The sequence below is a fragment of the Rhea americana genome, unplaced genomic scaffold, assembly GCF_003343005.1.
Source record: "Rhea americana isolate MKP2758 unplaced genomic scaffold, rheAme1 scaffold_85, whole genome shotgun sequence".
Taxonomy (NCBI): Eukaryota; Metazoa; Chordata; class Aves; order Rheiformes; family Rheidae; genus Rhea; species Rhea americana.
In genome coordinates, this window is record NW_028187034.1 from 2,014,673 (window position 1) to 2,028,380 (window position 13,708).

General features: G+C 51.1%; 1 protein-coding gene across 1 annotated transcript; it reads left to right on the plus strand.

The window, feature by feature from the left end:
- The first annotated feature begins 132 nt into the window (after positions 1-132).
- Positions 133-13,441, plus strand: BAIAP2L2 (BAR/IMD domain containing adaptor protein 2 like 2). The gene is made up of 15 exons (XM_085323512.1): positions 133-345; positions 1,183-1,473; positions 2,465-2,540; positions 2,825-2,911; positions 4,096-4,157; positions 4,790-4,861; positions 5,513-5,629; positions 6,052-6,198; positions 6,657-6,809; positions 7,086-7,224; positions 7,984-8,206; positions 9,344-9,415; positions 9,742-9,922; positions 11,858-11,898; positions 12,683-13,441. Exons 2-15 carry the CDS (start codon positions 1,435-1,437, stop codon positions 12,756-12,758), a joined length of 1,485 nt encoding a protein of 494 aa, XP_085179638.1. The 5' UTR covers positions 133-345; positions 1,183-1,434; the 3' UTR covers positions 12,759-13,441.
- The last annotated feature ends 267 nt before the right edge of the window (positions 13,442-13,708 follow it).

Genomic DNA, 13,708 nt, shown 5'->3' on the forward strand with positions numbered 1-13,708 from the left:
ACTCTGAGCTTGTAGTCTGTGCATTTCCTACAGGTAGAAAATAAGAAATTGGGGACCATGAGACATGGAATTATGCCTCTCATTGAAGAGATGAATCGCCTGTTCCTTAAGCCAGGCCTGGGGCTGTTTGTGTGGTGTGGGTGCATTGACTGTCCTACAAACTACAGCACTGCAAAGCTTGGCTTACCAGTTGCAGCCAGGGGAGATGCTTTGGGCCAGCTCTGATGCAAGGATCCACCTGGACTTTGGCCAGGCACAAGAAGAAACACTGAAATCCCTTGGGATACAAATGCCTAGAGATGGGGCTTTAGCTTTGTGTTATCCCCAAAATGATTCCTGGAAGAGGTAACTGCTGCAAGATTGATTGGCCTCGTGCCTGCTGATACCTAGGGGACATGGCTGATAGGAGTATGTGTGCTGATTGAGCCATGAATAGGGTTGAAAACTGATTACTTTCCTTCTGATCTTTATTTTCACAAATGAGATTGTGGACTAAAGGGGCTCTTAATGTGGAGCAAAGGTTTTATTTTTCTCACATGATGGAGTGGCTTACCTTACTGAGGAAGGTGTCTTGGCTGGAATATTGAGTAGAAAGCCTTGCATCTTGATGGAGAGAACAAATGCTCATTTCTGCTCTTTGCTTGTGACTTGCGCGCTCCCCTCTCTTTACACGTTTGTACCATCTGCTCGGACTTCCCAGGGTGACGCTGTGCTTGGGATCCTGGCAGGCAGGGAGAGCAGGACAGTTAAGGCACAGGCTTTGCCTGAAATTAGGGAGCCTCAGTGACACCAGGAGAGGGAGGGAGGCTCTGCACCCAAAAGGATGAGACAAGGTGGGGGAAATACTGGGCAAGGAAGGAGTTAAACCTATTTAGAGCTTTATTTACTATTTTTTTCACTGCTATTTCGCTGCTGCCTGCAATCACAAGCTGACAGGCATTCCCCTGACTTGCTATACTGCTCGGTGAGGGACCTGAAGATGCTCTGCTAGCAGAGCGAGGCTGAGCAAGTTATCTCATAGCGGTGGGAGTGGTGCAGGCAGCAAGCCATAAGGAGGTTATTCTGGCAGGTGGCTGACTGCAGGTGTTGGGACAGAATGCACAGTCGGGGGGGGGGGCTGGGTACTGAATAAGCAATCAATAATTAAAGGAGGTGGTCACATGTCCTTGCTGGCTGTTGCAGGATTCCTCTCTCCACAGAGTCTGGTTACATCCAGAGATCAAGTTCCAACCTCCTGGCTGGTGAATTATTAAACTCCAGCAGTGCTCTGTTCCCTTTGTACCATGTATGTGTCTTCCTGCTGTCGTGCCTCGCCACTGACGGACTCTCTCCATCCAGCCGGCACTGTGGAAGCAGAGTCCTCTGTGCTGCTATAACACCTCACGCTCTCCTTCGCTTCCTACTTCTGTGTGGAGGAGGAAAAAGGCTCAAGAGATGGAGCTGTCCTACAGGTCCACCATCTCCATCTATAAGGTGAGTCCTGGCACCAAAGGCTGCTCCCAGCTGCCAAGGAGAGACAGGCAGTCAGGAGGAGGAGAACGGTTTTCTGCAGAAGGCTCCTTATGGGTGGATGGCTGAGGGCTGGATGCCTCCCTGGGCAGAACTGGAGCAGCTCCTTTGGGCTGCRTTTGAGAGCAGACCACTGGTGGGCGGGGAGCGTGGTGTAGGTCTTTGTGCAGATCCAGGAAGAAGTTGAGCAACCTGGGTGGTTTGGACACACAGCATGTTTCGAATTGGAAATATGCCTACCTTGCCTGTACTAAGCAGGAGTTAAGTCAGTTGTTTTCCCCTGTGCTGGAGGGAACAGTCAGATCTCACTGACACTTCCCTGTGCACATCTGCACTCCAGTAAGGTGATGAGGTCTGGGAAAAAGCAGAATTCCTTATTTCAGCCCCTAATCTCTGTTTTGTGCAGCAAGTAGCTGCTATGTTGTAGGCAATAAACACCTTTGACAAATGTGGCAGATAAAAGCTGAGATACTCGTTTAAAACAGTCTATCCCTTTTATCAAGCTCTTGAATCTAGTGGTGCAGGAAACCCTGGCCAGGAAGAAGGCACTTTCATCCCTGGATAAAAGGTGAGGGCCATCGCCCAAGCAGGCTCAGGGGGTAAAGGTTGCTCTCCCAGGTCCTACTGCAGTTAACTCTCATCTGTAGTGATCATGGGGAGATGGAGTGGGCCTCGGAAAAGAGGCATCTTCAGGTGACAACTTAGCTCTCCAGTGGGTTACCTTGCCCTCTGGCATTGCTTCACTCCTGACTGGCTGGAGAGAACTTGGGGCAGCCAAAGGTCTTAGTTATCTCCAACATGGGGGTTGAATTTGCACGTGGCCATCCATTGTTGTGGCCAAGAGAAGTCCCTGGGTTCCTGCTGTATCCAGCTGAACCTCAGCAGGAGGCCATCAGACTGCTGAGGTCTCTGGAGCATGGGGAAGACCGGTATTAACCTGCTTCTGCTTGGCCAGAGTATCCTGGACCAGTTCAACCCTGCACTGGAGAACCTGGTATACCTGGGGAACAACTACCTACGTGCCTTCCATGGTGAGTGGTGTCCTGAATAGCCCAGGCCCAAGACCATGCTGCTATGTCTGCCCTGGGCATCCTCTGTGCATCAGAATGAGCTGCTGTCATCTGGGGCAAGGCCACTGGTCTCCCCTTGCAGCATGTCTTGAGTTGCTCTGATGCACTTTTCTCCTGCTCCAGGACCTACTGTTGCTGTTAAGTGCAGAGCAGGAGAGATGGGGTGGCCCCTGTACACCACTTGTTGGGGCTGGTGATGCTGAGAGGCAGACTGTATTCTTACCTCCCTGCTCCTCTCCTTGCAGCGTTATCTGAAGCAGCTGAAGTCTATTTTAAAGCAATTGAGAAGATTGGGGAACAAGCACTGCAGAGCTCCACCTCACACGTGCTGGGTAAGGCTCTCCCAGCTTGCCATCCCCTGCCCTGTGGTGGGCTACAGTTAAATTATTTGACATTGTCCCTTAGTTTCTCCCTTTCCAGATGCATGGCGGGGGGGAGGAGTGAGGAAGACAGAGATCCTCTACATGGTGGCCTACAGTGCCAGGCCTTGTCCAGGCAGTGAGAGTCAGGTTTATTGTGTGGTCTTGAAAATCCCCTAAAGCCAAGCACTCCCCCCATGAGATCACTGATTGGGCCTAGCTGGGAAAAGAYCTCCACAATGGACCAGTTGAGGAAACCAGTCCATGCCAAATCAGCCTGCCTGAGTGTTGAAGTTTTCTCAGAGGAACTATTTTCTTCCTCCTTGCAGCTATGGGGGAAAATCTTGAGAGTATGGACTTGGCAATAGCTGATATTGTCTGATAGAATATTGTCTTCCTGAGCCTGCAGCCAGTTGAAACAGCAGCTCGGATTTGAGGCACTTWCATTCAGTGGTGCCATCTTATTCTGAAGTCTAACGATGACTGCTAGAAAATATGTTTGGGGAACTGTTTGCTGCCGAGCATTTCAGTAAAAARCTTCTAGCAAGATGTGTTCCTCCTGCAAACTCCTAGGCCATCTACAGCATCCAAGTTGCTCCTCTGCTTCCTGTCATCAGTCTCTTCCTTTCACAATTTCAAATACTAACGCTGGTGAATCAGGGCCAAACATAGCATTGACAATGAGGGGAAGCACAAGCAGGTGCGGTGCTACACCCGCGATCTGCAGTATGGCCAGAATTGTGCATTGCATTTGAGGTACTGGTGGGGACAGAAAGGGGATCTGTGGAGGGTGTGGCAGCAGGGAAATACAGCACAGCCTGCCCAGGTGTCCAGAGCCCATGGTAGAGCCTARTTTGTCTGTTGGCACCTTGGTCTGCAGAAGAGCATTGATCTGGGAGCTCCTGGGCTGTAGTATTCCCATGTTGAAGTCTGGAGATCAGTGGCAGAGTCAAGCCTCAGGAAGGATGGCTCCAAGCCTCTCTCAGCATGCAAGAGAGCAACGCACTGCAGTATCTGTTGCACTTTCACACGTTAGATCAGTCTGCTGAATCTCATGCTGCTGGCAGGGCCCCACAACCGCTAATTTGTTCTACYTGTGGGAGCACAAGGAAGCGGCTGTGGTATTTTTCCACCGTTTTCTCTCTCTTTCCCTGAAGGTGAAATTCTGATGCAGATGTCCAACACRCAGAGACTCCTGAACTCTGATTTAGAAGTTGTGGTGAGTGTCATTCCTGGGGGCTGATGCAGGTAGAGAAGAGAAGAACATCTTGTCCCACAAGTTGCCTGCGTTTGCATAGGTTGCCCCATCTCCTGGCCTCTTACATGCTTGCCAGCAGATGCCTGCCTCCCCTCCATCCCTGATGTACGTGACAGAGGAATGCTATGGAAGTGGCATGCCCAGAGCCTGGCTGTTGTTTAATTTTGGGGCTGWCTGAGGACTGTTTTCATCTCTCCACGGGCAAGAGGTGGTGGGTGTGCAGCAGATGGAGCAATGCCTGGGTCTGAGGACAAAGCATGGCTGTCTGCTCTTTATTTTGGTGGCACTAGTGGGACAAGAGTGGACTCTAACCTTTCTTGACAGCTGCTATTTGCTCCTTGCTTTGAAGCTGACAGAGTAGAGTGGGTACTGAAACTGCATCGTATGGCATACTGTGCAACCCCAGGCTGCAGAGCTGCTCCACTGGAGCCATAATGACAGGAGATGCACATGTCTGGCCTCTGCATGGGGGCTGGGGTTGGGCAGCGAGAGAGTTGCTGGCTCTGCGCGATTTGTGGAGCCACTCCATGCTGTTGTGCATGTAAGACCATACAGCAAAGGGATAAGCTTGATGGCTTCTTTGTCTCTTCCAGGCTCAGACGTTCCACGTGGACTTGCTGCAGCACATGGAGAAGAACACCAAAATGGATGTGCAGTTCATTAGTGTGAGTGATGAACTCCTCTCCTCAAACCTGCTTGTTTCCCTCTTCCTCTCAACCCAACAGCTCTTGCTTGAGCTCCTAAGGTGTTTCCCCAGCTTTCTAGGCCAGGAGATAGAGGGGGCTTCTCTCCATCTTCCCTCATGGGCCATACATCCCTGGTCTGGCTGAGGATGGAGGGCTAAAGAGAGCAGGTGACTGCTCTTTGGGCAATGGGACTTGCCGAATGCCTCAGCGGGGCTGAGGTACTTGGGATACTTGGTACTCTGATACTAGAGCTCCTGACTTTTCCAGTCTGCAGGCTCGGTATGGGTTTGGGTCCTGTATCTTGGCCTATACTGTTGTGGCCAGACTGTCCATGCTGGCATATAGTATCATAGAGGGAGAGAGAGGCCTGGGGGCTTGCTCCCARGGTGGCAGGAAGTAGGAGCCGTTTCTTTCTCCTTCATCTTGAGGCTCATCAACACTGTAAGACTCTTCAAAGTAAAGAGGAAGTAAAAGAAAGAAAAGAGGCTATACTTTTTTTCAAGAGGTCCAATTGATGCTCACTTTTGAGGGGGCACCAAATGTTTAATCACCCATCAGAATGGGGTCCATGATGTGTCACAGCATGCCTGGGGTTCTGGTTCCTCATTGTGCCTTGTTTCTCTCTGGAAGGAGAGCCAAAAGCAGTATGAGCTGGAGTACCGGCGTAGAGCCACCAACCTGGATAAATGCATGGCAGAGCTGTGGAGAATGGAGAGGGCCCGTGATAAAAATACAAGGGAAATGAAGGTGAGCTGTGATTGCAGGAAGCRGAGCGGAAAATTAATCTGATGATTYMTCTGGAGCTAGGGCTGGTTTCTGAGCAGTCTCATCCTTCCTTGGAAGCCAATGGATTTTGTCCCAATGTTCAAAAGGTAGTGGGCTTATCAGGAAAGGAGAAAAGTCTTTTTCTTCAGCATGCTGCTGACCTGTGGAACTCATTTGTACAGGATCTGCCAAGCCTTTACCTCATTTAGCAAATTCAAACATGCAAGGACGTGATCTTGAGACACTGCCCTGGCTCCTTTGTGCTGCTCCAGCACTGCAAGTAGACTGGGAAGCTGGTAGACGCAACCACCCCTTTCAGTCCTTCCCCTTCTACATGTCCAGGTGAGCTCACTGCCAGATTTATGCTAATCCCTCCCTCCTTYCTTCTTTCCCCCATGGCCCAGGAGAATGTGATACGACTGCGCTCAGAGATGCAGGCGTTCATCTCTGAGAGCCAAAGAGCCGCTGAGCTGGAAGAGAAACGCCGATACCGCTTCTTGGCTGAAAAGCACCAGCTGCTCTCCAACACCCTTCTCCAGTTCTACAGCAGGGTATGGCCTTTGCCTTTGGGGGGCTGGAGGGAGTATGCAGGCAGGAGGACCCTGGGRCTGGGCAGCCCTGTGGGTGAAGGCAGTGTCTAAGCATGGACAGGGAGAAAACTATTCCATTTCTTGCTSTGGAGTGCAGGCTGACTGTACTAGGCTGAGGGAGAACAGCCTGGGGCTGGGGGCAGTGATATGGCTTACATGGGGTTACTTGAGTGCGCAAGTRATAGGAGAGGAAAGGGTGATGTAGGCGTTTGTGGCAGCAAGCTATCTTTGGGACCACAGGATCTTTACTAGAGGGTAGCATGCTAGACACTCACTCCTGTGGGGTTCTGCAGAGCCACTCCCGCAAACCTAGCTGTGGAAAGGCACAGTACCTAATTTAAGGTATGTGTCAGCCCTTGGCTCCCTCCTTAGCTGTTCTGCCCTAKACCTTCAATCACTGCCTTTTTCTCTCTCCCCAGGCCCGGGGCATGATCCAGAGCAAGGCACCGCAGTGGAAGGAGCAGCTGGAGGCCAGCCGCAACCCCTCGAGCAGCCACACACAAAGCCTCCTCACCACCTCCCATGGCCGGAGTTATCCGTCAGGCAGGCTCACTCCRACCCACTTCGAGATGGTGAGGAGCAAGCAGACAGCCCCCCTTTAGGGATGGTGAGGCTGGAACTCCCCTTTCCAAGCTGCAGGGCAAAGGCCGGGCCCAGGCCTTGGGACAGGATGAACTTGGTGCTTGTGGCCTTTCCTGGACAAGAATAAGGGAAGAGTGYGTCTGGGCTGCAGTGGGGGAATGTGCTGGGTTTTGTTTTCTGAGAAGGACCAGGTATATCTCAGAGCCTCTCTTTCTCATGACATACCCTCTATGGAGTTTGCATTTGACCTCCTCTCCTTCCAACAGCCCCAGAGAGCCCTTGAGGATTTTGTTTCTCCCATGAGTGGGAGTAGATCCAGTGTCTTCTCTCAGGAGCCTCCAGAAATGAGACTGTCTTCTCAACCAGAGCCCCCCAGGCAGCCCCTGCAAAGGACGCCATCGGCTGGTATGACCCATGTTCAGCAGGAGCAGCACTGGGGGGAAACAATGCTTGGACCTCTCTGTGAACAGCCTGAGGGATCACAACTCTCCATCAGACTGCTGAGAGGCTGACCAAAGTAGGGGGTGCTGAGCTCAACCCTGTAGAACAGAGTCCATCCATGACAAGGTTAGGTTCCCTGGCTGGCTGTGTGAGAGGTGGAGAACCCAGAGATGTGCAGTCTTCAAGGCTGTCTGGACCAGGATGGCTGGCTCTCRGTGGAGTTTGCTTTTGGAAATGTGTATTGCCTCAGTGCTACTAGATTAAATATTATTCTGCCCTACAAAACCCATCCAGTTACCTCATATCTTACCTGCTTTTTATTCATGACAAATTTCAGTTTGAAGTGTTAAAAAAGAAGAAAGGGGGTAAGGGTGGGGATGGGAGAGGAGGAGAGAAAAAAATGACCCAGATTTCCAGCTGCTGTAGCAGGGCCAGGAAGCAGGCCATCAGCCAGTCACTGTAGCAGGCAGTGCCTGTGCCCTRGATGTTCGGCCAAAGAGGGCATAATGCGAAGCAAGTCGTTTTCAGCATAACTTGATTCTCTTCCGCAAGATGAATGTTTAACCCGGTCCCATTCTGTGCCCTTTCTCCCCCAAGAGAAGGCCTATAGAATATCTTGTAGATTAATTACTAGATCAGGGAAGTGCTGGTCTCTTCCAGGCAGCATGAGTCTTGCAGGAAGATGCTGGACTTCAGCCAGACCCCTCTGGTGCTTCCTCCCAGGTTTGCTCCCTACTGGCCGTACTTCCCGTTCTGGTTCCTTTGGTGAAAGCAGCAGCAGTGACRACAGGAGGAGAGGCAACATGGTGAGAGTACGGGCTATCGTGCCACATGCAACGGGTACCAACCGGACCCTGCTACGGTTTGACCTTGGGGATGTCATCACGGTGCTGATCCCGGAAGCGCAGAATGGCTGGCTATACGGCAAGCTGGAGGGCTCATCCATGTAGGTGACTTCTGTGCTGCAAATTGGTCCAGCAGGCTGATACAGATTTGTCAGGTCCAGAGCCTGGGGACTTAACCATGAAATGGTCTCTCTCCTCCCATCCCAGTGAGACCTGTGTTGCTGTGCCATGCTTAGCATTTTTGCCATGCTATGACCAGCTTGAGTTGGTTGTAGCTAGCATGGGGGCTCTCTGAGCTGAGGAGAGGTGGTGGGGCAGGGTGAAAGCAGGATGTGCTGCCTGAAAAGGCCCTGTGAAGGCTAGGTAGAAAAGCCAGGGACCCAGTGACCCCCCCCTCCCGTCTAGCATGACTGAGTGACTCCTGTCATGGGAGCCAGCTCAGGGCCATGTCCTGCTGGGGTTATCTGAGAGGCCTGCTGTTTCTCAGTTCACATGGCAGCTGCTGCTGCACCCTCTAGTACAGACAGTATACTGAAACTACTGCACCCAGCATTTACTGAATCGCTCCCTAGTTGTGCTGCTGGCCTACACCTCTTTGCCAATCCTGCTTTTTCACATGGSATCTGTGCATCATGCTCATGCAGTGAAGTTCATGCTTGGATGCAGATGAACAAGAGTAGCTTTTCTTCTGRAGGGTTTCTGGGGTGAAGCTGCCTTACCCTTGGGAGAAGGGGATTTTCCCAACCTTCCTTGTGTTCTGGGCTTGGTCCCTTGTGATTGCTTACAGTCAGTATGTGTCTCCCTGGACTGTGCTAATGTTGCTTCCAGAAGCAGCGATCTTGCCTAGCCCTTGTGAAAAGCAAGCCCTGCTCCAGGCACCCGTAGAAACCCCAAGGGGGGGCTAGAGGAAGGTGAGGCTATCAGTCAGCAGGGCATTTTCCCTATTTGYGTTGGTGAGCAAGTATCTCTGCGTTTGGTTATTGGGATTCCAATTGCTGAATGAGATGCTGTCTGCTACACACAGGACAAAAGTCTTGATGGCTTCTCAGGACAGTCTTGCAATGACCCTGTCTAGGGGTGGAATGCRTGCTGAAACACTATCACATGTTGTAGCTGCAGTAGCAGCACAGTTGATGTGTGGGATGGGTGTGGATCAGTTGTGCTGGGTAGACGAATCTGAAGAACCACAAACTGTGGTTGTCTGGAACTCATTATCTTTTCTGTGTTTTGTGGCCTAGATGTGGCTGGTTCCCTGAAACTTATGTCAAGCCTCTGGAGGATATGAGGGACTCAGAGGAGCCAGCCACCAGGTAATAAGAGAGGTAGGCCAGGCAGGAGCTGAAATGCCTGCTTGTTGGTTTGTCACACCAGTGCAGTGCCTGTGTATGTGCTTGGTGGAGAGCGACAATCATTTGCAGATGGCCTCATAGGCCATGCCCCAGAGATCTCACAGGCTTACCCTAGGTGACTTCACCAACATGGGCAATATCCTCTCAAAGGCTTTTGCAGCTGGGTCAGTCCAAGCTATGGGTATTTTCTTCAGAGAGGTCCCATTGAGATCTCATGGCTAGCATCTGTGCTGTCATTCCCTTGGTCTGCTTGGACTCTCACTCCACTGCCTTCTCTTCTTGTTCAGGTCCTTTCCACTCCGAAACAGTCACAGTCTRGATGACATCCTGGACTGTCCTAGCACTCCTTCCTCTAGCAATTATTGGCCTGCCGCTGCTCAAGCCCATTTGCCGAGCCCACCTCCCCCTTCAGTGGGTACCAGCAGTCACCAGAGTAGAGTGGCCACCCCAGTTGRTTCAGATTTGAAGGTGAGTGTGGGAAGGGTGACCAGTGTGTGGAGACAGATATGTATTTCCATCAGTGCTGACTTTCATCCTCCAAGGCACACCTCTTCTGTGTAGGCCTGTTGAAAAAGAAAAATGCCTTCCAAATGTTAATGTGTGCCCTCCTCCCTTCTTGAGCTAAGAGATTCTGTTAGCACAGCTCTCACTAGCCTTTCTCACCTAATCTGTGCCCTTGTGGCCACTGACATCAGCAGCGTGTTGGCAGATCCTCAGAGTCTGACTATCCTTACCTGAGGACTGCTTTTGTGGCTGTGCCCCTCTTATTTATTTCTCTTTTTGCTCACCAGGGGCCCTTCAGTTCACTCCTTTTCTCCATGACCTCCCAGCCTGATTTCTGGTGGCTCCGGGGCAGCACCTCTTTCTGCTAATAGTAGGACCATGGAATGAACAGGCTGGACTTGGGGAGGGTGACCAGCTAACAGAGATGCCATCCTTCTCCCTTCAAAGAATGGAAAGAGGCCTTGTCTGGCACCTCTTCCAAGTTCAAACAAGGGTTGGTTGAGGGCAAGCAAGGATGGGAAGGACTGACTCTGAGCTATGCCTGTATGCAGACCTGCAAGAGAGCAGGAATAATWATCAAAGCTGCTTTGAGGTCATAGGTGGGATACAGAAGGAGCTAGGGGCAAAGGCTGAGAGCGAGCACAGCCATATTAGAGGGCCTTGGAACAGGGAGTCTCCAGCCCATGACTTACTAATGGCATATGGGTTAGGAAACCCTCCACCTATCACTGCTCCTAGCTGTAGAGAATTAACTGATTAAAGCTGAGGACATGAGGAGAGCAAAGATGGTGCTGCCCTCAGGACGTTACTTGCTCAGTCTTGTAGAAGGSTGAGAACTCTCCATCCCTGGTCACTTATTCCAAGTCAATATAAAGTTGGAAGCAACTGACCATCTCAAATGATTGAGAAATTCAACATTTAATTGTTCTTTTTTCCTGTCACATCTTACACTATGGCTTCAGGAGGCCTTGGGCTGTACAACATGGAGGCCCTCTAGGTCAGCAGTGACCCTCTAGGTCACTGATTGTGGCCCCAGGAGTAGGGGGTAGGGATAGATCTAGGGTTGAGCAATTAGGTGTGTGGAGCCTGTAGAATACAGTGGCAGAGCAATTTAGCCTCATTAGAGGTTTGGAAAGTCTGAGCCTTGCTCCACGCTTCTGCCCAAGATATCTTCCAGTTGAGCTAGAAGGAAGTAGGTCTATGTTTGACTTCCCAGCTGCAATAAAGATAGCCACACATGGCCGCYGCCCTATGTGCCACCAGCTACAGAAACTGGTATGCTTTAACAGGCCGTCACAATTGTCAGTGATTCCTCACTACATATTGGCTAAGGATAAGGACCACAAGGCTCAGCTCTGTCTTTCTCCGTCAGGTTAGTCCACATTTGAGCAAAGTGTGGCGTAAAGTGTTTGTGCAGTGTAGCAATACAGCTCTTAGATCTCTGTGGATGCAGGAAGCCTGTGAGGGCACTGAAGAATAAACTTGTTACCAGGGTGTGCGTGCAGTGTGAGGGGGGCATCTCTGGCTGTGCTGGCAGGGTGGAATGTAGATCAGACTGCCTTTGTTTGCCGTGCTCTTCAGACATGACACTTGTGATCTGGAGCATCTCCTTTCTTCTCCAAGACAGGGCTGTCCTAGGGGAAGAGGGAAACTGTGGTATAGGGTCCACCCCCTGCCACAGAACTCAAGGTATTCGTTATTTAAAGCTGTGAATTGTGGGATTATGCAAAGTGTGAATGAATAAGAAGTCAGAGCCCTGTCAACAGAACTTGGGCTCCTAATTCACTCACGTGTTTCGTAAAATCTCCCTCCATGTGTGCGGTGTCTCCTGCCAATTTTTCTCTCTCCCTTTTCTTCCTCACCCCAGATTACTCACTGTTGCCTTTCTTTTCACTGCAGAAATCAGGAGTGTGGGACCAGCCCCCTGAACTCTTCCCCCGGTAAGTCAGGCAAGGGGCTGAGTTCTGGGATCAGCAGATAGGGTGGCATCATTATTTGGTAGTCCAATAGATTAAATAATATGGGAGGAGCAGGGAAGTGTCTGAAGGAAAGCCAGTTCCTATCTTCCAGGACAGGAGGGGAAGGTGGGCCATTCTAGCATCTGCTGGCTTTTAGGGCATTCTCTCATGTCTGGTACTAAAAGATACAAATAATCCTGAGATGATCAGACCTGCAACTTCCTTCCCACCTATTCTGGATGAGCCAGAGTGGCAACTCGCAGCCTGAGCGTAGACTGAATTGATTTATATAGCTCTGCCAACTTGGAAAGGGCTGAGGAGACCTGAGGCTTTTAACCTTGTGTATCAGGTCTACGGATATGAGACTTGCCATAAACTTCTGCTTTCTTTTCCCCCTGCAGCCAGGTTAGTGTCTCCAAAAGCTTCCAAAATAGTGCTGTGGTCTCTTCCTGCTCCCTAACTTCTCTCTTGGAGAATCAAGGGCAAGAAGTGTAGAGAGTGCTACTGTAAGGGACAATCATATGCTGTTGTCCCTTCCTCACGATACAGCCACCCCAGAGAAAGGGCAAGGAGCCAAGGAACAGCCCTGGAACTTGCATCAGAGTGTGCTAATAAGGACGAAAACACTCAGCAACCAGCTTTACCTCACCTTCTTGGCATGAAGGTGTCAGGCTGGCAGGMCTAAACAGCCTTTGCTTGGTTGGCAGGTCTCCTGCGTGGTCTTTCCAGATTACCTAATGGTTACCTATTTTGTTTCCCCTTTCAGAGGCACCAACCCATTTGCCACAGTCAAGCTGCGTCCMACGGTCACCAATGACCGCTCAGCACCCATCATCCGATGAAGCAGGGCTGAAGATAGCAGAGAATTTGAGAATGGAGGAGGAAGGTGTAAAAACAGCCGTCTGTGAACCTAGCTGGGCAGCAACTTAGTGCTACCACTTATGGAGTAACCTTTTTCTTTGCCTCCTTTCCCTCTTGGACATGGGAATCTGTCTTACCTGACTGTCTGACATGCTCTAGTCAGCAATAGGCCYTTGCTGCTCTCTTTGGATTGCCCTCCCCCCGTATGATGTTATTGTACCTGAGTGGAAGAAATCTGGTGTTACTGGCGCTGGTGGCCTGAGATAGGGAATGCTGGAGGTCTGGGACCTGGAGGGATARATGGGTAAGAGCACCTGTTGCATGGGGCAGTGCTTGCAGGAAGACAGAGACAAGGCTTTGCTAGCCCTGCTCTGGCCACTCGTGAATGCCCTAGACAAGGGCACACATGGGATAGTCCTTTTGCTATTAGAAAATAAACCGTGGGCTCAGGTGATTACTAGAAAAGAGCCAGAGATTGGGTCCAGCTGAATGGATCTGCAAGACCAGCTCTTTGCTCTTGGCTCATTTGGTGGCTAAGTTGGTTTATAAAGGCATCTACCCCCTTCTCATCTACTGCTTGACTCCATCTCTTACTGGGCAGCCCCGGGGCAAGGTGGCGGGCAGTGACAGCCCAGCTTCCTTGCATTGCTTTCATTTGATGGCTGTGAAGAAGGCCTTTCGAAATAAAATGAAGCATGCTGCTTCTGTGAGTGTCCTAGTCACTGCAGCTATTGCCTTGGCTCCCGTAGCAGGAGGCAGAAAGCCGGGCCCGTGGCTGCTGTCAGAATAACCTCCCACAGCGAGACCGCAGGCCCCCCCCCCCCAATGGCGTGAGCAGAGCTTCAGCAGAGACACGTGCGGCTATCCTGCAGCCCGGCCCCGAGCGAAGACGCCCCGCTGAAGGACCGCGTTTTAATTTCAGCGAGCCCGG